We start from the raw sequence: 27,975 nt of genomic DNA, 5'->3' as shown, positions 1-27,975 counted from the left end.
ACCCCACCCCTGCAGGGACTGGGTGCAGCAGGCCTACCTACCTGCGCCCGTGCTGCTGGGTCCTTCTTGATCCACCTGATGACAGTTTCATAGACCAGCTCCTCGGCCTTGGTGTTGAGACTGTCATTGGAGACGTAGGCGATGAAGTCATCCTTCGAGATGCTGAGGATCTCCTCCTGGGCCGCCACCTCGGGGAAGATCTGCAGCGCGAAGGCCTTGGCCATGTGGTAGAGCTCGCCACACTGCATGGCCTCAGCCATGGCCAGCACACCCAGGCAGTTGCTGGCGGTCAGCTGCTTCTCTAGGGGGAGCAGGGTGGGGGGTGGGGGGGAGAGCGAATGGTCACTGATCCGGGATGGCCTGAAAGGATCGCCTCTTGTTCCCGTCATCATCCCTGGCTCTTCCTCTGAACCCAATCCATTTCCTGGTGACCTGCCTCTAGCATCCATGGTCATCCGCCTACCTCCTGTGACTCTGAGCCTCAGATCCGTTCCCCGGGTTTCCCTCTGCCCTGACTCCTGTGGGCCTCCCAGGGCCTAGTTCTACCCCTGCAGACCATAGCAGAAAACCACAGCTGTGAGGGATGGCATCAGCTGCCTGCCTCCCTGACTGTGGAGGGGGGGGCTGGGGCCTCAGGATTTGGGCCTGGGCTGTGGGTAGCAGCCACTTTGAAACTTAAGGTGTCTTCCATCATGACAGGCATGACTGAGGTCACAGACACCTTTTCTTAAATCTTGTAACACAGTAGCCCTCACATGTCAATCCGCTGTCTCCCATGGCCCTTAGATTCCTTTAGTCTACCATCTAGAACCTGGGGTCTGGTAGCTGGCTCTTCTAAAATCTAGCTAATGGCTCTTTTCTAGAACTAGGTGTGTGCCCCATCCTGTCGTTATGGTGCCTGACCCCCCTGGATTAATTAGCTCCTTCAGCAGCCCTCACTGATCTCCCAAACTCTAGCTTTCCTTTCTGTATACCGTACCCAGGCTCTGTATTTATATGTGTGTGTGTGTGTGTGTGTGTATGTATGTATGCATGTGTCATATATATGTGTGTGTATATATTATATAAATAATATATATATGTATATATATTATATATGATATGGTGTGTGTGAGGCTGTCCTTGACCCCCCCTTACTCCACAACTCCCAGCAGAGCTGAGCAGCACCAAACTGTAAAGCAAGCACTCTCTAGGCAGGAAGTCTGGAAGGTGAGCCCATCACCAATATCCACGTCTTGCAGAAAACCAGCTCTGGGATTCCAAGGGTTAGATCAGATGCACTGGCTTGTCCATGCATCTGTGTGGCCCAGGAACCGATATGTTGAAGGGGAACAGATGGCATGGTTGATTCATTCAGGGCTTAGAGGCCAGGGCACAGTGGTCAGGTTCCCTGCCTGCACAGGCTGTTTACATATCCTAAGGGCCACTGGTTCCGGCAAGGCCACAGTGGCCCCTTCAGTACATGCCAGTCCATCAAGTCACCCATATGCTCAGGTGAAATCTGGATATCCCAGCACACTCTGGGGGACACACAAAGTCCTCCTCACTCAGTTCTTCCTGGCTGGGAATTGTTCATGCATCTGCACCACGTTCTCCACGTGATGTAGAGGCCCCCCTGGCGAGCTCACCGAGAAAGGACACGCAGACTTTGCAGAAGGTGTGGAACTGGAACTTGCTGGCCGCCTCGAGCAGGGTCTTGGCGTTGGCGGAGTCGATGACCAGCGAGCCGGTGTAGACGAATTCCAGCAGTAACTCGAGGACATCAGCCTGCAGGTTCGAGAGCACCAGTTCCAGCTTCTCCCGGCCGCCCTGGCTGCCGTCCTGCACTGACCTAAGGCACAGAGACCAGGGGTGTCCTCACCTGCCACCCCTGAGGCCACTGCCGCTTCCTCACAGGGCCAGAGCTCCCTGCACACCTCAAGTCACGCCCTTCGTCTTAGGACTCAAAGGACACAGCAATGACACACCTGAACCTAAGGGCCTGACACAGGATCTGGAAGAGAAGGTCTGACCAGAGGCGCCCCAGAGAACAGAAAACCCTGCTTATCACTACTCGGCATGTCCATGCAAAAAAAGATGCAAATCAAAAAGCATGAGCCGTGGATGGGGACAAGGACCAGGACTAGCCGTAAAGGGAAACAATACGGTTCAGCTACCTGCTGGACCTGGTGTCTACACCAAAGGGTACCAGCATGCCCTGGCAAGCAGGGCCTCCGGCCTCAAGCAGCAGAATCTCTCTTCCCGGCTGAGGCTCAAAGGCTCCTGATTGGCTGCCATCCTAGCCAATCAGGAGGCATCCTTTTGAGCCCGGCTCAAAGACCCAAGGCCTTGGAAGGCTGCCCCCGAAGTCCCCCCCCCCAACCCCAACCTCTCCAAAAACAAAAACAAAAACACATATTGTTTCCTTTTAGGCATGGAAGGGAAGCCCTTCATGACATTGCTTTGAAACTGAAGACAAGACAAGATAGACGGACAGAATGTTTAGAGCTGGGAAGGGGAGAGGGTAACAACCAAGGACTTCCGCCACAGACAGCCAGCAGCCATGACCTGGGGCCTGGCCCGGGGCGGGGGGGGGATGCCCTCCTGCCACATGGAACACGGGGTCAGAGGTCAGAGTGGCCTGCGTGTAGAGTGTGCATCGGGCTTGTGAACTAGGGTGGCGAGCAGGGGAGGGACACAAATATTATCAGTATGTTTATATCTGGTGTCTACAGAAATACAAAACCATTGCAAAGGCTCCTAAGACCTGGCAGCCGCTCCCTACAGCTGGACCTGGAAGGAAACAGATAAGATGAGGCAGAACACACCGATACAGGAGGCCGGGAGAAAAAAAAATAATAAAAAAAAACAACACCCAGAGCGTTAAGTCAGGAGGCAGGTTTCTCAGAGGCCATTGACCTGACCACCCTAGTTGGTCTCCTCTCACCAGACCCAGCTTCCCTCACTGAGGCTGGCCTGACCAGGGCTGTGACAGGGCAGTGAGCTCCATTGCCTACCCACTGACTTCTGCAAACGCTGCCGGGGGCCAAGACTCTTGAGACTGGTCTCTTAGGTGCACCCGGGGCAGGCAGGAGAGGTGTACCAGTGCCTGGGAGGGCAGCTGGTTGACCAAAGAGGCCTGGGATAGCTGCTGGGTGAGTGGACAGAGCGCTAGTAGGGAGCGAAGGGACCTGGGTACCCTGCTTTGCCACTGACAGGCAGATATCCTGAGCCTCTCAGGCACATGCTCACTCAGTGCTTAAGTGACTTCACACACCTGTGTTTTACTGCTGAGATGGAGTCCCAGGCTTGGATGCCTTTGTTAGGTGTAAAAATTGGTTAGCTCTCAAATGGCCCCTAGAGACTCCATAAATTCCGATTATTCCCAGGTCTCAAGCTATCTGGTCAACTTTCTTGCTCCAAGTCTTTGCTGCCTATGTGTTCATCCTAACCGACTAGCCTTTCCTTGGTACTTCCTTAGGCTCTGTAGAAGTCATGCTGGGCCACAGTGTGGTAGGGCTGATGGAGTCCACACGGGCTTCTCACCTTTCCTCAAGGTTCCTTTTACTGCTGCCACCAACAATGGCCCTCTCCGTGTGTCTGAGTCCTCAGACAGAGGCTCTCAACCCAGTGAAGAGCTGAGGTAGGTCTTGAGGGTATAGACACACATGACCCTGGCTGACCCCGTGCTGGAATTATAGTTATAAAGGGCTAGTCTTGCCACACTGCTGGTGACTGCCTGTGGCTCCTCAAAGCTGAGCCTGGAGAGTGTTTTGGGGATAGACCTGCCTACACTGTGAAGTGTACCAGGAAGGAGGGGTAAGCATTGGAGAGCGTTGGTAATGACGTTAAATCGAGGGGACCTTGGCCATAGACTGCATGGCTGTGGCTGTCTCTATTGGGAAAATGATGTGCAAGAGGAGGGTGCTGGAGGCTCTTGGGACTGGAAAAGCTAGCCCCTTCTACTTGGCTACATGGGTCGGTCTTAGTAGCCTAGTTCAAAGGTCTAGAGGAGGCATTGGAGTCTGGATACCCTACCTTGGCACACAGGTGGTATTAACTGTATGGTTGATGTGTAGTTCAGAGAATTGCAAGGGCCCCAAAAGGCTGGTAATGAGTGTTTCCAATCATCAGATGAATGTAGGCATCTACCTAGCACTCCTTATGTCTCTTCACTCTGAGCAGAGGTCTCCTAGGGATGGGTAACTCCGATCATGGCTATAACACTGCATCTGTCATGGGTGTGACGAATATCCTGCCCTAAGCTGGTTCTTGAGGGGGCAGCTGGCCCCTGAGGGTCATGACACAATGGTACAAGGATGTACAGAACCACAAAAATAGACTATAGTAACACTGTGATTCTCAATCTTGGGGGCATGGCAGAAGTGTGGTGCCCCAGCACACACTGTCTGAGGGTTCCAGCAGGAGACTAGCGCTGCATGAAGTTACTTTCTTCCAAGCGGGGCTGCCCAGGAGAGTTCAGGTTCCTAGGTACAGTTCCTAGGTACAGCAAGGCTGGGTCTATGGATGTGTCAGAGATGCCTATCTTCGACTAGTCAGATCTTGGAGAACACACTTTGAGCAGAGAACTCCTCTGGGATAAGTTGCCCCCCTCCTCATCTGCCTCTGTGACCAGGTGTTTGCACAATGCACACTGGAATTGGGTACTGTCTGGAAGTGTAGGGCAATGGTGAATGGATACAGTTGGCACTCTGCTCCATCCTTCTGACGGGATTCCTCCCCTGCCCCATGTCATTAGCTTCAGAGCACTGGGTTTGTGTATACCCAGGCCTCACTGGGTCCTGTGGACTTTGGCAGGCCTTGGACCACTTTTTGAGAGGAGGCAAGGCAATGATGGATCTGGTCTCCATCATGCTGCTGACCCCTAAGAGGCGTCAATCCCTCTTCTTGTTGCCTTGTTTTCAAGGCACACCTGTGTGTTCTAGATGAGAAGGGGGACAGGCACCTGGGGAAAGAGGTACAGGGTGTGTACCTGCACTGGTACATGAAAAGCTCCATGTCAGTTGGTGAGGTGGGCCACTGAGTCAGTATCCACTCTAGCCTCCCACATCACGGCTGAAGAAGGAAGGAGAAGCCCAGAGCTTAGCATTAAGCTTTGTGAAAATCAGGTTAGGAAAAAAATCAGTGAATTGTTTTCATCCAAAAGTGAAAGAGAATAGAATTCACATATCATACATGGTCAATAGGCTCTGTTGTGAGGTGAGGCCTTCAGCTCTCACGCTCAGGTCTCTGTCCTCTTTGGTATGATGAGGGTCAGGTTTTCTTAGGCGCTGGGCTTTTTTTTCCCCCACACCTTGATTTAGAGACATGCTGGGAAGTGCCAGGGATGGTAGGAGCCATCACTGCCATCTTTAAGAAAGAAAGTCACATCCTCCCTGATGGGGGCTCTAGCCTAGGCATTAAGTGGAAGTGACTGGCCGTGATTAATATTTCTACGGCATCTGTGCATCCTGAGACATTCTCTGTGCCCAGAGGGTAAATGAAGGGACTTTGCCATGGGCCAAAGAAGAAAAGCCAGGGCAGATGATGCAGGCAAGGGGTGAGATGCAGCCTCAGGCCTGGGAGTCCGACCCTAAGGGCCACTGCTGGATTCTCTCCAAGTATGTGAGCAGATAAGGGAAGGAGGAACACCCCAATAATCACCCCAAGGTTGTACCTCAATATTTTTGTCTCTGCTATTCTCTTGAAGGCAGTGCCTCAACCCTTTGTCCTCCCCAGCCCCTGCCTCTCAGTTTCCCCGCTGATCACCCTATGGACTCAGGTTGGCTAACCAAAGGTCAGGCTGAGCAGGCCTGTGGGTTCTGTTTGGCCCTTGGCTTGTTGCTAGCCTCCCATCCAAGGGCTCCTTGGCCTCCAGGCCTCATCTAAAGGGCCCAGTCCCTTTGCAGGTCTGTACACAAGTGCCTGTCTTAAAGGAGAATTCTGTCCTCCTTGGCAGGCTTTTGTGGCCAGGGTCCCTAACATCACATGTACACTGCACGCACCCCACTACTTGTACATGGTGTCAGCCCTGAGACTTCCCGTTTCTCCCTCACAGACTTTGCCTACAAACAGAAAGCACAGTTTGGTTTTCTGGGTTAGAGAATGGATGGTCAGAGGGGCTTCTGCATCAGACAACATCTGTATGTCAGTTAAGTGCCTGAGGCTTCAGGATCCTCCTCTGCGAAATGGGGATTCTAACCATACGAGCTAACATAGCTCTTCAAGCTAACATATCTAGAAAACTTCTTATCACCAGATGGCAATCTTGTCAAAAGAGGGAGTGGTGAAGGATGGCTTAGAGACATTAGCTCATCAATGGAAGCCTGTGAGGAAAAAGCCTGGGTAAGGTAGGGCCCCTGGGACTGCCAGGCAGCTGAGGTCCTGGAAAAGACTTGACTGCTGTCTGGGAGGCCACACTGGGCAGACCCAGCTTTTCTGCTCAGTCTCACATTGATACCGTGTGTGTGTGTGTGTGTGTGTGTGTGTGTGTGTGTGTGTGTGTGTGTGTGTGTGTGTCTCTGTCTGTCTGGCCAGGCTTAAAGCAAAGCTTATGACCTGGTTCCTCTTAGTCTGTTTCATGCTTCCCTTTCCTGATTCATGTGCTATCTGTTGCTGAGGACTTTGGATGGAGCGGCTTTGGCCCAGGAGAGACCCTGCCTGTTTGCAGAGAGGAATGAGATTTCCTATATGTCCCTCCCAGGGCTCCAGGAAAGGCGGGTCACACTGAGAATGGGGATGGAGCCGTGTGGACACATGACCTAGGTTGGTGGTGGAAAGGAACCCTGCTTGAATTTCCAAGTCTGCGGTGTACAGCAAGGGGGCAGGGGTGGGTGTCCCCTGCTCTGACAGAGCTCAGCCGGGGCAGATCAGTATTGACCCATAAAAGCTCCGAGACACAGATTGCCCTACTTCTTCACCTCTTAAGACGACAGCCCCTGAAAAGGAGCCCCTCGCCCACTTTATCCTGGCTGTTCCAACCACCGTATGTTAAGGCTCCAGGGTCACTGATGTGAAGGGGACTAAAACATGGTGACATTAACTGCTCTCTGACTATGAAGAATTTGGGGGCCATGTGGCTCACAAAGGTAACATCCTCCTGGGAAGATCTTGCTTCCCTCCTTCAAAAGCAATTTTTTTTTTTTCCCAGCCATCAGCATGAATGGCAACATGGACCCTGTGTGGCCAGGACAGAGAAAGGAGATTCAAAATGGCTGCAGACAAACACGGCTTCAACTTCTCTTTCGCTTCCTGAAGTTACTTCATGCCTGACTACCTCCCACTAAGGGACTTGGGTGCCCTTAAGGCTCCAAAAGCACAGCGTGCCCTGTGCTCTCCTGGCCATCTTCCCCAGCTCCCCTCTGACAGTAGACTGTTGACTAGTGCGCTCTTCCCTTAGGACCCTGACACCACCTCCTCTCATGTCCTGGCATTCAAACTTGTAAAGAAGCCTCACCAGGTTGGTCTTGTCCATCCACTGACTGTCACCTTCAACATCATTTGTGACCAACTTCTGGTTTACAGGTGATAAAGCCTGAGGCCTGAGAGCGAGGGTGTGGCCAGACCCGAGTCACAGGATGAGTGTCAGAGTCAAGTGTAGGACCCAGGTCTCCTGACTCCCTCTTTCTCCCAGCAACTCCTTTCCCATCAGAGCTACTGATGTCGTTGGGCACCTCCTCCTCACCTCACAGCAAGCCCGGGAGGTCAGTGGGAAGGCAGGGCCTGCTCACATCTGCCTCTGGGGAGGCCACCTGTTCCTGTCCTTGGTTCATATCTGTTTTCGTCCCTGCCCTCCTTGTCTGGAAGGGCCTTCCTCCTCCTCCTCCTCCTCCTCCTCCTCCTCCTCCTCCGTCTAAGAAGGATCCTACCTATCGGAGTCTTCCTTCCTGTTGTGAGGGGGAGTTTGGCTTTAATGTCTCTTCAAAGGCACTTAAAGGCTTCCTTTCCCCACATGGTTCTAGTCCAGGGCTGGACCACTGCTCTACTTTTACTTCACTATTCTGTAGCCCATTTGGATCAGGGCCCAAGGTCCCAGATTATTTAGCTATGTTCCTGCAGCCAGGTGCTAGCCACGGTTCCCAAAGTGCCCCTGGACTGGAGAAGTCACTGGACACCTCTTCCCTGAGACGTGTCTCTCTAATCCCTCAGATACACAGAACCTAAGCACGGGGTGGGGGGCAGGAGACGGAGTTGTCCAGGAAATGGGAATGTCACAAGGAGCCTGCCCCTCCTGTGTGGCACAGGGCCAGTGAGGCTGAGTGGGACCTCACACACCCGGCGGCCTGGCCCTATGCCAAAGGACACAAGGGACAGGAAAAGAGATGCCATCCTGAAACAAAACACAGTCGCTCTGGGGTTAGTTGGCAAGTCCAAACACAGCATTGGAAAGCAAGCAGAGGTCCTGTCCTCCCACTCTGAGCTCTGTCCAGGCTCAGCGTCCGCCCCGGAGAGGCTGCAAGGCAAAATGAGCAGCGGCATTAATCTGCTGATGGGTGAGAGAAACGTGAGAGTTACCCTGGGCTGGCCCCTCGGCTGCTCTCCCTCACTAAGGAGCTAGGAGGTGGCCCTGACATCTTTGCAAGGGTATGAAACAGCCAAAAAAAAAAAAAAAAACCAATTATTCAATTTTAAAATTAACGAAATGGAAAAACAAAGATATTCAGGCACCGATCACATCGATCCAGGTAGAAATGAAAAATGGCCAGATGGGGCCAGGGTGGGCTGAGGGAAGGTGAAGGCTGAGAGACCGTGTTTAGGACACACCTGGTCTGCACTTAGTGCCCAGGGTTCAAGCATGAGGCTTGGCCTACACACTCTTCTCCCTGACTCAGGCTGGGGAGGAGCCGTTCCTGGGGTGCCTGGTGTCCCTCTGTGGGCATGGCCTGCTCAATAATAGGCTTTCCTGGTACTGGGTCCACACCATCCACAGTGGTGGTGATGGATCTGGGGACCCTGAGGGATGGAGCAGTATGAAATGGTCCCTTCAAACGGAGTCTATAGTTCTCTTAGTCTCAGGAAGGGCTTGTGCTCTGCTAAGAACATGGGGCTTGGGGTATGTGTGTGGCCTACTGTGGGCTAGCTCCTGGTGGCCCGTGAGGCCGTGTGTGGGGGCAAGGGCAGCGGCTGCTCTGTGTGTGTGTGTGTGTGTGTGTGTGTGTGTGTGTGTGCATGCATGTGCGCGCGCGTGTGTGTATGTGTGCTCGTGTGTGGGCACTGGGGGGGGGGGGGAAGAGAGATGGCTACTGGCTCTGTGACAGGGAGTCACGCTTCAGGAACCTGTAAGAGAGGGGAGAGGAGAAAAGCCACACAAAAGCGTCCTACGAAGGAACAGACCCGAGCACAGCTGGAAGGAAGGCAAACCTTTGAATCAGGTCCTTGAAATACAAGCTGCAGGAAGCTAGAACATTTTGGTGGACTTCAAACTCTCTGCCTTCTACAACAATTTTCAGGTCTGTAAACGCTTTCGCTCGTCGCTGCTGGTTCAATTCCTTCAACATCTCTGCAGAGTAGAGAAGACAGACAGGGCCAGGTTCCCATTAAGAGGTTTTTTTTTTTTTAATTTTTTTATTTATTTATTTTTATTTTTAATTAAATTTTTTTTTCAAGAAGTAGAGAAATAGAAATAACTTGATATCGTTTCTTGGCAAGGCTGGCTGAACACCGACAGTCAAAGAGAGATCACAAACAATGCGTGAACAAGCAGCCACTGGGAGGGGCTACATAACCAAGGGACTAACAACTTAGAAAAGCAAAAACAAAACAAAACAAAAAAACCCGGATATGATTTAAAAAAAAAAATCAAACCCAGATATTGAAAGATCAGGGAGCAGAGCAGGGAAAGATTCCCATACTGACAATTGCAAACAGAAAATACCACAAACAGCTTAGGAAAAAAAAAAAAACCAAAATCTATCCTAAAACCATGGAATAAGGTCTCCAAATGCCAGTGGTGCCGATGTATCGAGTAAAGCGTGGCATTGTGATGGAAGACGGGCCGGACGTGGTTCAGAGGAACAAAAGCCCACCAACCCTGTAAAAACAGCATCCCTTCTGTTAGACACTCAAGCCACGGCGTGGAACAAGTTTCCTGGGAAGGGAAGCCAGAGAACAGAAGGGCCCAACGAGGGCTTGGCAAGTGCCTCCTTCCATCTCACACTTTTGGGGGCTTCTGGGGTCAAGCAAGCAAGCGTGGGGTAGGGTGGGGTGGGGTAGGATAGGGTTGGGTGGGGGGTGTTTCTCTGCATCAGCCCCATTTTCTAGGCTAGCCTTCCAGGACGCCCAGCCTTGCCTGTGCCTTTGACAACGGGAAGCTGCTTTACAGCCTCTATAGGTCTTAAGAGAAGGGGCTTGGGGGTTATTTTCTGCCCCAGTGTATACCTACCTTTGCCTGGAGTCTTGGCCACCTGGGCTGGCACAGACAGAATTCCAGGCCTGTGGGCTCCAGACCTAGGGATGTCAACATCTTCTCCCAGACCCACCCCAACAGCTAGAAGGGAGGAGGAGAGAAGAGCCCGCCAGCCAGCCTATTTAACTAAGGTGTATTTTTTTTCCCCAGGCTGATGTTAGGGCCTCTGGATGACCGTCGTTTCTCACTAGCCCCACCACATCTGGCTGCAGTCAGGGCCCCTCATGCTTTGCCATATATTGTGGCTGGACATCAGAAGCCTAGACCCTTGTGTCGGGGCGACTTAGGCTGTCATCAGACATGTAATGACAGGAAAGTCCCCTTACTACCGCCACTTGAAGCTTTTCTAGAATTACCCTCCGGTGTCCCCTACTTCACGCCTGAACACAGGGTCAGTGCCAGTTGAATGCTGAGATACCCCTAAGCCCTATTTCTTATTCTGTCTTCTTCACAAGGGTGGTTAGGTGTCCCTGGGTGAGTTACCCCAGCCTGTGGCCGGTCTTCTATCTTTTTCTGAGCCTCTCTATCTTTCAACAGAGACCAGTGGGGTCACATGACCTAGTCCAGCTCAGGGATGAGAATAGGATTAGTGGGCCTTGGCAGTCCGGCGGGCCCTCCCTTGCAAGGATACACTGGGCTTGGGCTCTGCTGAGGACTGAGGTGGTAGAACTGTCCCCGTGAGCCACAGGTCAGGCTAAGCCGTGGACCCCTAACCAGGCGGTAAGCTGACTTGGAACTCTGGGAGCGTGCTCACAGGTGTGCATGTGGAAGTCCGGCTGGGCCCTCCACCTTCAGCGGGACAGAGAGACAAGGCTGGAGGGTGTGGGCATAGGTGAGCCAGAGAGTGGCAGGAACGCCTCAGTTGGCAGGTGAGAACCGTGCCAAGGAGCTTGAGCTTAATTCTGAAGCATTCGTGTGCATGTGGGTGCTGCCGGGGGTTCGTGTGCAGGGAAGTGGAGAGGTTAGCCGCCACCTCCAGTAATCTGCCAGCCAGCCAGGATGAGAGTGATTTAGGAAACCCAATGGGAGGCACGAAGACAACCTATATCCACAGACCTTGAGTTTGGAGACAGAACTGAGGGGGAACCTGAACTCTGCCTTCTGGGAGATACGCAGCCTTGAGAAGGTAAAATAACGGATTCCCAACAGCCCTGCTTGTTGAAAGTTAATGATGTCGCATCTGGTTAGCACCTACTGTGTCCAGTGTCACTGAAGTAGATTCAAACTACCGTTGATGGTGGAGTCCTCCCATGATCTCACAGGAAGATGAAGAGGCCTAATGGACACTGGAGGGCAGAGAAAGCATTCGGGCCTCGGCTGCTATGGGATAGGAGGGGGGCAAAGGGAAGGGACGGGAGGAACAGTTTGGTTTGGGGTAAGCCTGTCGAGAAAGAGGTGGTAAGGCACAGGTGGTAGTGAGAGGCCTGGGCTGGGGCTCAGGGAGGAGGACCTGTGGGGCCAGGCAGGGTACCTGTAACTTGTGATGCTGGGATTCTTACAGGGCCTGCAGCTGAGTGAGTCTGGTGGATGATGTCATTTAGGAGTGAAGAGATGGGTGGAGGTAAAGGCAGTGGACAAGTTCAGGGGAGGATCCGAAACTCTTGGAAATTTTGAAAAATATTTTAAAGCTCTAAGTGTGTGTGTTTGTGTCTCCCCACATGAGTGTAGGTACCTGCAGAGACCAGAAGAGGGCACCAGATCCCCAGTAGCTGGAGTTACAGGCAGTTGTGAACCACCTAACGTGGTGCTGCCCACTGAACTCTGGTCCTCTGGAAGAGCAATATGCATTCTCAACTGCCTAACCCTCTCTCCAGCTCCTGGGTCCTCGTTCTTATTCTGGATTTGTCATGGGGTAGTTAGATGGCCCTGGGTGAGTTACCTCTACCTGGTGGGGGGGGGGCCCTCCAATTAGTAGCTCTGTGGCTCCCTGGTCGTCATACTGTGTCAGGATCAGCAGATCCAGCCCTGTGTGCTTGTGGAGTTAGTGAGTGCTGGGGCCAGGCCAACATTCCATTCCTGGACCTGCTGTGTTCTGATGTTTTCAAAAGTTTTCCCTACAGGTCAAGGTTCTGGCAAAGACTCTAGCCACATCCCTAGTCCCAGCAGCAACACTGGCTGCACCAGGAATCCCAAGTCCAGGTCCAGATCTGGCAGGTGTCTGGGATTCAGGCAGCACCTCTCTCCACACACGTTTTCTGTGCTCCACAGCTCTACCTTTTCAGAAATCTGATTTAATAGTTGGGGACGATTATTCACTTCCCGAAGAATTTTTCAATTTATGAAAGTGCTCACCAGGGGATTCCTTTTCACAGCAGGCCCAGTGCATTCCAAGTATTGATCAGTTGGTATGTGCTTGCCACTGCCTGCAGAGTGCCGGCGGGGAGGGTGGGCATCACAGTCTATCCTTGTCAGAAGCACACCCTGAATGCACAGGAGGAAGACAGGACCTGCTGGCCTGGGTGAAAGCTGCTTGACTTCTCCACCCTTGTCTCACAGTCAAATAACCCTCCTGGATTTTTGAGGTGTCTCTTGGAAACAGTCCAAAAAGCTGGGCCTGGTATGGGAAGGGCTGTGGGATTTGCATGAAACCCGGATCAAAGGGCCCTCGGCAGCACCTTGCACCTATAGGATTCAGGTTGGGTGAAGAGCCTTGGGTTCTCCCCTGTTCAAGACTCAGTGGTACCTCATGAGTGAGGGGGGCTGATAGTCTGAGCCCACATGGAGGGCCATAGCGCTGGCTTCCATCCCTGCTGGCTGGCATTTGGGGGCATTTCCCAGTCTTCATGGTTTTGAGTGGGATGCCTCACCCCTATGCTTACAGAACTGGCTGCCCTGTACCTTGCTCTCCCCATCCCATCAAGGGTTCTTTTCCCACTAAGGCTACCTGGCAGAAAGCACATGACCAGAGAGTACTTCCCAGTTTCCAGCCAGCCTCCTTCTAAGCCACCTCTATGCTGCAGCTCCACACAGTGGACAGCCACAGGCCTCTGGTTAAGTGACCCCTTCAAAGGTGAGCCGAGGGAGTAAAGTGTCATGGAGTCCCAGCTTCTCCAGGCTTCTCTACTTTCTAGAGAAGTCCCCCATACCACAGGCAGCACCTGGTTTCCCAATGTGCTCCTTTCTGCCCAAGTCCTCCTTCCTCTGGCTGATCGCCATTGGCTTTCCATGCCAGTCCTGATAGCGTCTGGTCCCAGGCCTCCTTGCCTCCTCTTCCTATAACTCTTGCCCTCTGCCACCTCATGCATGCTTTCCCAACATTCCAAGCATGCATCTATCTATCTATCTATCTATCTATCTATCTATCTATCTATCTATCTATCTATCTATCTATCTATCTCCACTATGCCTTGTAATTATTTATTTACACATCTGCCTCTTGCATGAGACATTGTGTGTGTGTGTGTGTGTGTGTGTGTGTGTGTGTGTGTGTGTATTTTTTAACCTGCAACACTCAGCTCAGGGTCTGACATGTGTGCAACCCACATAGTAAGTTGCAAAAATTCTCTGCTATCAAGAGGCAGAGGTCATTTCCCACCTTTTGAATCATGACTGGTCTTATGATTTGCTTTGGACCATAGAGTGAAGTAGAAAGGACCTTATATGGGTGTTAACCACAGCCTCAAGGGGATCCGCTTGCTTTTGCTACCTCTGGAGATCCCTGCCATCACGGCACACAAACAGACTGGGGATAGCCTGTTGGAGGATGAGAGACGGCATGGGATGGAGACGAGCCTGACCTAACCCGCAAATTGCCTGACCAGAACCACAATCTCAATAAGCAAGTTTCCTTTTTAAGCCAGGGTGTTTGAGAATTGCTGGTTCGCTGGCAAGAGACACTTGATCCGGAAGGCAGGAATAAATGGACTCATGAGCTCAGAACTGGCCTGTGTCAGTTTTCCCTGTTAGTTTGGTGTGAGGTTAATTAAAAAAAAAATTGTGTAGACATTCCATCGTGCCCAGCTCTTATGTATGCAGTTTAGTAGTGATGAGTATACATACACTGTTTTACAACTAATTTCTAGAAACCCTTTCCAAATTGAAACTGTATATCCACGAAACCATAACTCCCCTTAGCCGCCTTCTCCCGGTCCCGGCCTACTTTCTGTTTCTGTGACTGACTTCCCTGGAGACGTCCTATAAGTGAAAACATACACATTTGCCCTGCCTGGAATTGGTTTATTTCACTTGAGCGCCTTCAAGGTCTGTCCACACTGTGCCTTGTGTCAGAATTTCCCCCTGACTTCCATTCTATGGTAAGTACATACCATTTAAAAACCCATTCATCATCTGAGGAGATGCTTTTCAGCCATTGTGACTGATCCTGCTTCTTCCATACAGTTACAGGTATCCCAAGCCACCCCAGTCTTCAGCTCCGTTATAACTGGTTGAGATGAAACAACCCCATAGACCCAGCTTCGCAGGGCATGAGAGGGACTGGGGGATGCCAAGAGGGGTCTGCCTGGAGCTGCGTGCTTGTTTAGAGGAGAATGAGACCACAGAACCAAGGCTGGCGAGGATGCTGTAGCCAAACCTCTGCATATTTTTCACCAAATGACACAAGTTATTTGTCAGAGACTAATGGGCTCGTTCCAGCTGCTCTAGAAGGGCTGTCCAAGGCGGTAATAAAGAGAAAGGGGTGTCAGATATTAAAAGGCAAAGAATTCCAGTGGCTTTGCAGCAGAGAAGTCCATTAAATCAGAGCCCCGAGAAAGGTGGTGCAACCAAATAATTTTTTTTTTCCAGAGCTCAAGCAGGAACCCAGCTAGGTGATAAATGCTCCTGGTTCCATTGGTATTTATGGCACATATATGATAAAGGACCCGAAAACATTATAAACTCAGAGCAGTTGGGAAATACACCAGGAAAGCCCAGTGAGGACTGTCATGCATGTCCAGAGGGTAATTCATCTGGGAGCGTGGAAGCTGGATGTGAGCTGACACTGTGGGGACAAATGAGGGCTTTGCACACACAGCCCCCTCAGTGGATGCTTCGGACAGCCATGCCATCCACGAAGTACTTAGAGCCAGCTCTCCTTATAGCTGCTTTGAAGTCTTCACAAAATGAGTAGAAGCATCCCCCATCTTCCCCTGGACCGGTGTTCTTATCCCAAGGCCCAGGGATCGCCCAGGATTTGCCATTTTGTGCCTGGGGAAAACGTGATGTCATTACTGAGGCACCACAGTCTGCCACCATAAGGGCCCTTTCCTCCTCTGCCGGAGGTCCTTACTGTTAACTCCGCTCTGTGGACTCACAGAGCCTTCCAGGGTCTGTTCTTTTATTTACAGCTTTATCATCTCCCTCTGTCCCCACCCTCTGAGTGTATGCCCAGCACTTCCTGCTCTTTTGACCAAGTCGTCTCTTACAAGTTCCTTAAGCCTCAGCTTTATGCAGCATCCTCTAAGGATTCTTCTCGAGTTCCCTCAGTCACATCATGCTTTGCCCCTCTCCTGTGATCCCAAAAGACTTTGCTGTTACCTCGGTATCGGGTAGAGATCTTTGGTTGCCTCATTCCAGAGGACTCTCTTGTCTACCCATCTCCTCCCCAGGCTACAATTTGAATGGCTAGTCTCTTTGACCCTAGAATACATGGGATCGTGTTGTGTGCGCCCACACCCACACCCCCCTACCTTCTTTTGTGATCTGAATTCAAGTGGGCTACAGACCACACAGGGAGGTGTGGGAAGTGGTCAGAACATCCTGAAACACAATGCAACTGAACTAGTCAAAAGATCTGGCTGTGTAGAAGCAGATGGACCCATTGCAGGAGTCAAGCCCTCTCTAAGCCTAGGAGATATCAATGCTAATAACAACAGTGGCAAACCCACAATTTGAAGGGTGGTCTGTCATTGCTAAAGCCCAGCCCCATTCAGGATTTAGATCTCTGGGAAGAGACTGAATTACTCCGTTGAGCTCCAGTTGTCTAGAAGAACCTTAAATGACCAACTAACTCGGCTAACACTGAGCAGCAGCTGTGACCGGGACACACAGTGGCTAGAGAAAAGGGGTCCTTTTAACAATCTAGGTCCTAGCCACCAGGATGGTAAGGTTTACCCAAATGTAATCCAAAATAACCAGTTGCATGAATCAACAGATCATGCCTGAGGGGGTCATTTGGGAAGGAATTAGGGGAGGGCAAGAGTACAGTGTTGTAGAGTCAAACCAAAAGCTTTTCAGAGGGGTTATAATCCATCATGGTGGACAAGCATGGCAGTAGGAATGTGGGGTCAAGATGGCCGTCAGGAAGCAGACTGAAGCAGAGAGCGAGAGGGAACAGGAAGTGTGGCCAGGCTATAAAACCTTAAAGAGCACCTCCAGGGACGAACTTCCACCAGCAAATTTCTACCTGCCCAGATTTCCATAATGTTCTCAACAGCACCACGAACGGGGGGAGCACATGTTCAAACACACGAGCCAACGAAAGACATTTCTCATTCACACTACCACAAACGTCGTGACCCAGATCCAGCCCAAGGAACCTGGACAGATGGTGGTTTCCACCGCAGGGTGGTGAGGTAACCTCTGGCTAAGCAAGGAAGGATACTGGGCTATCCTTGGGGCTGCAATCAGAGAAGTGCCTGGCTAGGTCAACATTAGCAGTGGTTAGACCTTATCGCCTTCACTAAAGACCCTCCCTCCCTCCCTCCCTCCCTCCCCCCCCCTCTCTCTCTCTCAGTTTTTTGAGATAGCCAAGGCTACTCAGAGAAACCCTGTCCTGCACTTCACTCTGAGACCAGGCTGGCCTTGAACTCAGAGATCTGCCTACCTCTGCCTCCTGAGTGCTAGGATTAAAGGTGTGCACCACCACCTGGCTAAAGATGCTTTTATTTGGTTCCTTTTCCTTCTGGAAGGTGGATGAGCCAAAACAGGACATCGGGAGGCTATGGGGCCATTGGAAGCTGGCATGGAGGGTGTGGACGGGGCGAGTGGCAGCCAGTGACATTTAGGGAGAAAGGAGTCCCTATAATCTTTATATGATCTAAGAATACAACATGGCAGCAAGGGAAGGTGGTGTCTTGAATGACAGGTTGTAATGATAAGGGGTGAGACTCATATGGTCCCAGGGATTAAGTTGAGTGGGGACCTCACTCTTGTGTTCTCATAAATGCTCTTGTCTTTATGAAACTTTTGGACCTACAGTGTATTTATCAGAGGTTCTGTTTCTTTCCCACAATGGGGCTAGGCTTTTGGGACATGGGGGAAAATTCTTCACTGGTTGCGGGTGGGGGGGGGGGGGACTGGAGTTAGGAAGTCATGACAGTTACTTGGGGCCAAGAGAAAGAGCCAAGTTCAGAACCTTGGAGAGTTACACATACCCTGTAGCCCAGATAGAGAGCTAGCTAATGTGGTTAGGGAGCCTGGAACAACCTAACACACCCAGGGCTGGGGATGAGACTGGGGGATAAGACTTCAGAGGCTGACTGACTCCCTAAGTTCCAGGAACTGGGAGTGGTACACATACCCACTGGTGTATTCATGAAACGTGTCTTCTGTGTGCTGGATGCTGTGGGTACTGGGGGTCTGCCAGGGACACGTATGAATGAACATACATGCAGCCCAGGGGCAGTGCAAGGTTTACTGGGAGACACACTGATACAGCTATGCCAATGGGGACAAGAACTGAGCAGAGGAAGGAACGCCCGGTTCTGCCCGGGGAACCCAAGAGGCACCGAAGCAGGGTGCTTGTCTAAGAAAGACTCACAGGGATTGCCCCAGGTGGCTGGAGTGCAAGGTGAGAAGGCCCCAAGGTTTGAAAGAGCCCATGCTATCCTGTGAGACACCAAGGTCACTGGTGGCTTCTATGTGCAGGTGACCTAGGGAAGGCTGGTCAGGAAGTGAAGGAGTAACTTCTATGTCACCAATGGAGCATTAAATGTACAGGAGGCTGGGTGACAATGTAGCTCAGTCTTTGACAAAAGCTACAACCTTTTCCTAGAATACATACAGCCCTGGGATGATGCATTGCTCTGAACTGACTCACTGTGGCCTGAGGTGCATTCACGGGGCCAGCTCTGGGCCAGGTCCTGGAGGAAAAGGAATCTACTTCCCATGACGAGAATGCCCAGAGTCCCCAAAGGACTGGAATTGTGGTTGATCTGGCTCTGTGGCCTCTATTCTTGCCCTAACCAATCTCCAGCCCAGCTCCTGGGCTCCAGCCAATACGTTCCCTGTGATTTTGTTAGAGATGGATTCCATGGCTGGTATCCCAGGCTCCTGAATGCAGACATGCCAGTCATTATGGCTACTTATTGCAGGGTCTATGGATGCTGGAAGAGCACAGGTATGCACATGGATGTGCACAGTCACAGGGAATGGGAGGCTTAGATTGGCCTTCAGAGTGGAACTTATTACAGGCAGAAGAGAGGGGAGGTTCTAAGCAACCTACACGTGCAAAAGCTCGGGGTCTTGCATTACTATATTTCAAGTATGGACCACTGGGAAGGAGATGGTAAGAAATGAAGCTACTTGTACAGGTTGACGTCACCAGGAAAGGCTAAATAAACTATGGTAAGGAACCTATAAAACTTTAAATGTGTGTGTATACATTCATGAGTGCAGGTGTCTAATGAGGCCAGGAGACTATGTCAGATCTTCTGGTGCTGGAGGTACAGGTGGTTGTGAACCAACCAACTTTGGGTGCTGTGAGCTGAACTTGGGTCCTCTGCAAGAGCAGCAACCACGGAGCCATCTTTACAGTCCCCAGAAACCCATAGATCTTAAGTCTAGAGATGGAATTAAGAAAAGTTACGTAGATGACCTTGGGCACAGAGAGTCGGGAGTCTGGAAGCTATCCGTCTGGAGAGATGGAGCATCTTCCAGCAAGACTAGTGAGCTGTGATTGAGAGGCCTGGACTGGAGGCTACAGAAGGGGACTCTCGGGGAAGCCGTCAGAGGACTTCTGGATTCTGTGTGGAGCTTGGTTTCAGGGGGTTGAAGAGACCCTGACTACTGCCTCCTCCTCCTCTGGCACGTATAAACTTGAAATGTCTTCTCCCAAAGCACAGTGGAGAGCTGGAACAGCCACCACATCCTCCAGTACAGCACAGCCCTTGTGTGGACAAAGCAGGTCTTTATGTGACCTGTTTCCTCTGTCTGGGACATAGTGGCTGGCCAGCAACCCTGGGGAGGGGAGGCCAGGGAGAGCCCTGCTTCCCTTTCATGACCCTGCATTCCTAGAGGGGCTGGGCTCCTCAGTCCCCTCACCTGCCTGTCTCCTAGATTCCGACATAAGCTGGATGTGGGGTATTGAGAGGGGTGTGTGAAGGTCTCCAGGGGTCTGTTCCCAATGCAGACCTCAAGAGCAGGTTGGAAATTGAAAAATGACAATGACCTGGATGAGGAAGTGGTGTCCTCACATGAGGGACAAATAGTCTTAACAGTCAGGGACCCAGCCTCGGAGTTCAAATTCCCAAGCTACAGCCCACAAAACTTCATTTTGTTAGCTACTTCTTGGGGATCTAGTTCCTCAAGCATCTGGTCAGTCGGGTTTTGGAAAGCCAGTCACCCATTCCAGTAAGAGGGCAGCTGTCAATACGGCTCAGGAACGAGGCGAGGGCAGGCAGAGGGGAGACGGGAGGAAAAGGGAAATCCTTCCACGGGTCTCTTCCATCTGCTTTAGTGAGCGTCGTCATTTCCAAAGCGTCCCGACAGTCACCATCCCAGCAATTAGATCAATAGTTTTATAGGATTTGCAAGAATTAGTGAACCAGAGCTGGGAGTACAATCAGTTCAAGGACCCAAATAAAGAGGGGAATGAAACAGAAACCGTGAATGCCGGGGCCAACGGCAACTCCAGATGCTACTGAGCTGGGATTCACGGCAGCCTATCAAACTGGGGGACTCGGGGGTTGGAGGGGAGAGAGTGTGTGCACTTGTGTGGGGCCGAGGCACAAGGACCCTTTCCTGCCCACCTGTGTCCTCCACAGTCTCCTAGGAGACTGCCTATCCTGGGTTCTCCAGCCGCGTCCACTTCCCGTCTGTGGGCAGGTCCGGTCTGGGAACCATATAAACCTCCTGCCCTTCCGGGGGCGATGAAAACCCCGGGGTCTTTTCTGGTCTTTCACAAAGCTAATGGTCTTTGATATCATACAAGTCATGTCCGTTGTCATTCCAGGAAAATGAGGGGATCCTAATAAGGACAAAGACGTGCCTCCAGTGAGTGGGTCAGGCCCTGTAGAGAGTGGAGGCCAGGCATGCTAGCCAATGGGACAACACAGAGGGAGGTGAGGAGCCAGTGCCTCATAGGGCTGGGGATGGATCAACTCAGAGCCCGAGAGCCAGCTCCCCCACCCCACCCATCATACTGGCTACAGTCCATAGTGTTTTTAATCATGTGATGTGGTACCCGAGGCTGGAAAGAATCAGCAGGGGGGCGGTACGGACACTCCATCACTCTCTTGTCTTTGGTTGTGTCTCTAATCCTGTGTCTACATCAACTCCTTCTTCTATTCAATTCTGTCTTCAGGGCAAGTGCTGGTGGGTAGAAATGCTGATTTTCACCATGTATCTGAAATCACTGGTCCCCAAAGCCATTCTGGACACAGCCACAGAGGCTGTGCTCCAGGTGGACCACTTACTGTTGGAGACCCCAGGCACAAGCAGGGAGGCCTGTTTGGATACACAGTCTGGGCTCTAGGGCCCTCTGGATCAATTTTGCTAGCCTGGTACTGTTTCCAGTCCTGGATTTAATCCCAGTTCTTTTTGTCCAGGTCATTTCCCTGCGGGCCTCTAGCTTGGCGATCAGCTTTTCCTGGGAAATGGACTTGCCAAACTCTATGCTAAATTCACAGACCGACCTTTCACAAACTCATGGGGTATAGTCACTCAGTAGTTGCCATCCTGGGTCAGTGGGCCCAGGCTTATACACATGCCTATGAGCGTGACTCTGAGGGCCTATGCTTAGGGTGGGCTAGATGCCTAGTAGTCACACTGGACCCTGGCCATTGTTCCTCAGCTAGTTGGAGAGGTGTGCAGAGTGGGCACACAGTAGAGGGCACCACCCCTGCTCAGATCCAAAGGCTGAAAGATGAGCCAGGCTGTGTTCAGTAACAAGGTCACCCAGTGTTTATAGAGCATTGCTGTGAGCTGGGGCCTGTGTCGGGGGAGAGACGCAGAAGTGGCCCATGGCATGGGAAGTGAAGAGGAGGGAAGCAGTATTGTCAGAGGCACGGCACACGATGGGCCTGAGCAGAAGATTCACCTGGAAACTTAAAAAAATGACTGATGTGCTGGGTGTGGTGGCACGGGCCTTTTGATCCCAGAACCTGGGAGGCAGAGGCAAGAGGATCTCTGTGAGTTTGAGCCAGCCTGGTCTACAAAGCGAGTTCCAGGACAGCCAGGACTGTGACACAGAGAAACCCTGTCTTGAAAAAAACAAAACAAAAATAAAATAAAATAAAAATAAATAAAAAGCCTAGGCTCCACCCCCAGAATTTTTGAGTCAACAGTATATGGAAGGTGAACTCAGGCACTAGGATTTCTTTAGAATACATGTGTGTTCATGTGTGTGTGAGTGCATGTGTGAAGGGCCAAAGTTGATGTCCAGTGTCTTTCTTGCTTTCTCTCTATGGTATATATTGAGAGAGTGCCTTCCTCTGAACGTAGAGTTCAGTATTTGGCCAGCTGGACTTTTCTGAGTCTTGGGGATTTGAACTCTGATCTTCAGGCTTGCACAACAAGTGTTTTACCCCTGAGCCATCTCCCTAGCCCTAGCACATGCTGTCTAAGAGCCCCCTCAGGAGAATCTAATGTACAACGAAGTCTGAGAACCTCGGGTTTCGTGGCCATGAACTGCTGTTGGTTTTGCCTTTTTATTTTCACTCAAGTGTCCAGATCTGCTCTCAGAGTGCAAAGACATTTACTGAAAAAAAAATAAAATTAAGGAACGACAGCTCGACCGCTCCACGAGCCAGCAATTCATGCAAATTAATGCAAATAAATACGCACTTTCATACATATGTTTATGCAAATATTCGTGTGGTCCTGCAAATCACTCACTTGCCTGCAAGCAGCCACCTACAATTTCTTGGTGAGAACCCCACGCAGGGTGCCTGGGTTAATGACAAGTGGTATCATGACCTCCCAGGATGACATGTCTATTAGCCAACTCATCTCATAAGTCCTACAGAACCTTCCTGAACTGAGCTCTGTCCACCTCAGACTCTTCCCCCAGGAACCCAGGCCCCACTGCTCACTCAAGGCCACTGGTGAGGGCAGGATCATGACCAGCTACCCAACACACACACCAAGGCTACCAGACCTGTGGTCAGAGAAAGCAGCTATGGCAGCTGATTGGACGAGGACTGGTTGGCTTTAGCTCAGTGCCAATTTAGATGGGCTGGCATGGAGCTAGGCACTTGCCCCATTTAGACAATGTGGCCCACTCACAGTGCCTGCCTGGTCATACCCTCCAGCTCATTTGTCTCATCAGGGGACACATGTCAGAAGAGAACACCGTCCAGTCAAGATCATAGACTGGTGCTCCCCTGCACATCTACTTTTCCATCAAGCTTACTGAGGTGGCATGTCCCTGTACATACCCTAGTGCTGCCTGAGTAGAGAGGGGGGCTTAGCAAGTGGGGAGAGTTATGAGGTGAATCTGAGGCCACCTCTGAGTACGGTGTCTTGGCCTATCAGCCTGCTTTGCACAGTCCTGCGATGTTCACACACAATTTCTTATTTCTTCAGACGCCGCCTCTGGGAGGTAGACGGCACAAGCGTTTGGAAGGCCTCAGGACATGGAAAGGTAAGGTTCCCGAAGGCAAGAGTCTGACCTGTCATACAGTAGGTGCTTAACACATTCCTGTTGACTGGCAGCGTTTACTTCATCTCGCTGGGCTTTACTATCTTAGCTCTCCTGTGACTACACATATTACCTGGGGAGGGCAAGACGTGGCCTCACTCCATTCCGGCATTCATCATCAGGAAGGAGAGGACAGACAGGCCACAGTGCTCGCAGTGGGGAGAGGCAGAGCACTCTCAACCCATTCAGGCCTGGATAGGACCTCTGTAACTAATGTCTCGGTAGAAACCAGAACTTAGGGCTGGAGAGATGGCTCAGAGGTTAAGAGCACTGGCTACTCTCCCAAAAGTCCTGAGTTCAATTCCCAGCAACCACATGGAGGCTCACAACCATCTGTAATGGAATCTGGTGCCCTCTTCTGGTGTGTGTGTACATAATAAATAAATAAATAAATCTTTAAAAAAGAAAGAAAGAAAAAGAAACCAGAACTCAGTTCAGAATTCAAGTATAAGTCAAGCAAAGGTCTGTTCTAGCAACACTTGGGACCCCAGTGACACCTACCTACCCAAGCCCTTGCACATCCCATAATTTTAAAGCGGAAGGAAGTTCCACTGTGTTGGCTTGGGAGACAGCTCAGCCTTGCTGACATCACGGGTCATTCATTCTCTGTTCTTGTTGGCTCACCATTTTTCCATGGAGAAAGCAGCTTTTACATGCAGGAAATTACTTCCCAGAGGACCAGCTGGATCCAGCTCTACCACCGATCAGTGCCCAGGCCCTGGGAAGTACTGTCTCTCTCCTCATCACTTTCTCAGGCTGGCTTAAATCAAGTCTTAAAGGTCAATTCTATTCATTCATTATTTCAGGCTGACCCTTCACCTCTTCAGCTTTACTGGGCTGCTGAGGGGATTGGCTATCTCCAGGTACACAGCTGCTAAGTGGTAAGAGACAAAGGAGATAAGGTGTCTTCACCCCGCCTCCGCCCCCGCGAGAAGGGGAGTGTTCAAGAGACTAGAGGCTGGTTGATTGGGGGCCCCCTCCCAATGGGTCTGGGGTATGACTTGACCTCATCCTCATATTAACATATTAACCAAAGGCTTCTGAGTTGCCCCATGTCAACTTTTGTATTTAATAGCAGTCACCAAGCTGGTAACAAACTAATAAGACAATCTCTGAGCAGTGAGGCCATTTTATTTAGGACCTCAGAACCCCTAGGCAGGTCACTGGGGGACTATTTTGAGAGTTCAGACCAGCCCAAACCTAGAAACCTTAAGAACAGAACATGAGTAGAATTTACATCTTAGGGCCCAGAACTTAAAATTCAAAGCTCCATGCCCACTACGGAGAGCCCAGGGCTTGACACAGCCTAACCCTGGGGGCTGGAGGCCTGATTTATAAAACCTGGAGCTCAGACATCAGGCAGCACTCTGGAGAATCCTCCCAGCTCCACGGTGCTATGAAGTTCTCTTCTTTGCCTCCAGCTCTCTGACTGGCACCTGACAGTGTGCAGGGTATTAATTATGGTCAGAGCTTTTCAACATGCAATAAAAAGCCTTTTAAAACGTTCCGATGGGAGGTGATTAACTCTATTAAGTGGCATTATGGATCTTCCTATCTGTTGCTTTCATAAACATAGTTGTAGGCGGGATGTTTTATTATGGGCATAAAAATGTCCCGCATTACAATGCATAAGCACATATTGATGTTGTATTTCTTTACTGCGCTACCGCCCCAATCCCCAGCCACTCCGAAAAGAAACTACACGTCTTAATAATTTATACTCCAAGTTTTAACCAGGATTATCAATGGCAGGTTTTGAGCTTTCTCTTTTGGCAACACAATAGATCATAGTAAAAATGCACCGACAAGCGATGTGTCCGTTTGATTTTTTCCACCTGAATCAGCAGCCCAAATTCCAGACACAGCAGTTTAGGGCAAGCCGCACGCTGAAGAATTTAAGTCTAAGCATTTAATCTGTTCTTTCCATAAATTTCTGCTGCTTGTGCTTTATAATGATTCTACCAGAGGAAGTTTATTTATATCGCAGATTCCCAGCATCAGCACATTGAGAACACAACGCAATCGCTCAGTCAATAGCTTACAGCCATGTATAATATCACTCCGGAAATCAAAAGCCCATTTGAAGAAGAGAAGGCTCAGATTAAAGTCACTTTAAGACATCAATAACTTGGACTGGCTGAGGAGACGATATAAATATCCGGCGTGCGCATATGCAAATAGGAACTCGCAGACGCGCTACCTCCGCTAGCGCGCGGGAACCTCCCGGTGGGGACTGGCCACACGTGACGGCGGTGCCGGGGGCAGGGTGGGCGGTGCCTCACCGTCACCAGGAGGGGCTACAGCACGTCTGTCCTGCCAATTGCGCCTGCGCGACCTGCGGGTGCCAGCTTGGGCTGGGGCTTGAGCCTGGCAGAGGGCTGGGCTCCCCGTGAAAAGCCCCAATGAAGGAAAGGGGCCACCTAGAGTGACACCCCGCGTCATGCAACCGGGGCGTTCATCTGAGTCCTGCACCTAGAAGAGCCTGCCTCAGGAGGCATGTTTTCTTCCTGCATCTCCGTGTGAGCCTGGCCATTACCTTATCTCCTTTATCCCTCAGGAGTAACCTTTAAGTCTGCAGGAAAATGAAGCCCCCAGAGAAAAGAACTTGTCCAAGACCTCACAGCTTGTGAGCCTCAGAACCAGGATCAAGCTGGGTTAAAAACTGAGCTTTTTAAACGACCGTCTTTTGCTGTTTCCGGCTGACCCTGGACACTCTCCTTATGGCAAGGCAGGTGTAGCAGCCCAGAAAAGTTTAGGGTTCACTGGGGAATAAGAAGCCTGGGGTCTGAGGAGCACAGAAGAGGCTGTCACGGGTCAGGGTCAGGGTCAGGGTCAGGTTGGGTCTAGACACTTGCAGGCATGAGAAAAAGCTGGCTGGTAGGGCCCGCTGGGGGTCTGGGGAGAAATCAATCCCCGAGAAGAGTCAAGGTAAGCCCTAAGAGGGGTCTGGAGCCAGCCAGGGTGAGCTAGATTCTACCCCTGAGTTGCGGAGGAGACATTAGGTCGTAGGTAGGAAGGGAAGGTACTATTGCTTTACTGAGCGGGGCTTGTGGAACCCAGGGGACAACTGATGAACGCATCGCCCAGTGGCCAGAAGCACCCAAGGCCTTAGTGGCCCAGGGCTTGTCTACAGCCTCGACTACCGCACCAAACCCCCTCAGGAGAAGGAAGAACATTTAAACTTTGCTGTGTGCCCTGATGTGGCTATGCACAGGGCAGGGATCCACGAAAAGAATGAAAACAAAACATGGCCAAGCGAGAAAGCCAGGGCAGAACATTTGAATGGAGTCACGAAAACCTACAGAAAACTCAAGATTGCAAAGCAGACTTCTTGAGCATGACCATTGGCCCAGATGCCTTTGGCTTAGTAGCTACCTCTGCTTCTGCGGGTAGCTCCGATTGCATCTCTCCAGCCACACACTCATGGGTTCATGCACTCACGCATTCAGCAAGGGTTTACTGAGCACGGCTGTGTGCCCACAGATGGGAAGTCTGCTTTCTCACTCCAGGGGATCTGGTGACCCCAAATGAGCCCTTCTTCTCTAGGGCAGGGCAGCTCTGGAGGGCTGGGTAGCGATACAGGAGTGGGAATAGATGGTCTCTTCACACAGGCATGGCTACATCTAGACCCTGAGCTCTGGGCGGATGGTTGACAAGAACCTTGGGGCTCAGTGACTTATCAGAGCTTCCCTCTCCTCCCACCAGCCAAAGTTCCTCATAGAACTAGAGTTGGTGGGGACACCTGTCCTCCCTGCCGGGCAAGACCATGCTCTTCCGTTGAAATGACCTCCTCTTGTTCCTTTCTCCAGTGCTCTAAGCCATGTCCCAGCTGGAGCATGCAGAGCCAGGCTTGGTTAGTAAGGGAGGCCGTGGAGACTCTGCACTATGTGCAGGCTCTTGAGGGGCTCTCTGGGCATCTAGAACCTTCTATCAGAACTTCCCTGATTGCACTGGGATGGTAAGCGATGCTTGCCTGGCGCCCCTGACTGGTCCTCATCAATAGGGGCTTCATCTGTCACCTGCCTCGGGACAGTAGTTGGGTTCACGGAGTTCTGGTGGGTCCTGTGTTGAGTGCCAGGGTGTGATTCTCTGACCCTCTCTTCACTCCTGCCTGTGAGAACCAGCTCTTGCTGGCTCCACTCAGAAACCCTCCTGACTTCTCAGGCTTCTCCGAAAAGCATGGATGCATGCTTTCTAGAGCTTCCTATAGAGATTCCTGGGGGAAGCTGCAGGGGTTCTGAAATAATGGTTGGAGAAATCTGAGGATACCCTTTCTAATTCCCCGTGGAGGGTAGGCAGCTGTCACTGGACTGTGGGTGAACATCTGTGTCAATCAGCAGGGAGGTGGGAAGCAGGAGCCAGGTGGGGCTGGGCAGAGTGATCTCTCTGGTAGCTTGGGTGTGATCTCACACGCTCCCAACTGGGGTGCTCACTGCTGAGACACCACCTCCTGGGCTCTCTCTTCAGGAGTCCCTGTTGGGAGAGAATGGGTGGCAGAGGATGCAGGCCCACCCTAGGCTGGCATTTGGCCTGGGCATTCTGTGTGGGGTTCAGGGAGGCTTCTGGAGGAAGGACTGGCTAAAGCCGGTATAGTGGGGATGTCATCTTGAGCAAGAGCAGTGACTGTCCCACAGAGGTCCCAAGGAGCTGAATGGTGGAGAGGGCAATCAGAAGCCTTGGGTGGACGTCTGGAGGATTTGAATGGAGGAGGGACCTGATCAGACTCTCTAAGGAAAGACTCCTGTGTGCATCGTGAAGAGTGGCCAGGAAGCAGCAGGTGAGGCAGCCACCC

At 51.4% G+C, this 27,975-nt stretch overlaps 1 protein-coding gene across 3 annotated transcripts in view; it reads right to left on the bottom strand.

Annotated features, from left to right (window-relative positions):
* The window catches only part of Klhl29 (kelch like family member 29), a 310,831-nt gene that overhangs the window by 17,699 nt on the left and 265,157 nt on the right, over positions 1–27,975 (bottom strand). For all 3 annotated transcript variants that reach the window (XM_052745961.1, XM_052745960.1, XM_052745962.1), the window contains 3 exons: positions 9,340–9,478; positions 1,629–1,831; positions 42–301 (listed from right to left, as the gene is read on the bottom strand). In XM_052745961.1, coding sequence (XP_052601921.1) covers positions 42–301; positions 1,629–1,831; positions 9,340–9,478 — 602 coding nt within the window. The remainder of the gene's footprint in view (positions 1–41; positions 302–1,628; positions 1,832–9,339; positions 9,479–27,975) is intronic.

This window comes from Peromyscus californicus, unplaced genomic scaffold (genome assembly GCF_007827085.1).
Source record: "Peromyscus californicus insignis strain IS unplaced genomic scaffold, ASM782708v3 Scaffold_1__1_contigs__length_55948999, whole genome shotgun sequence".
NCBI classification, from domain to species: domain Eukaryota; kingdom Metazoa; phylum Chordata; class Mammalia; order Rodentia; family Cricetidae; genus Peromyscus; species Peromyscus californicus.
The sequence above is the reverse complement of the archived record's forward strand: the minus strand, read 5'-3'. Positions and strand labels throughout refer to the sequence as shown.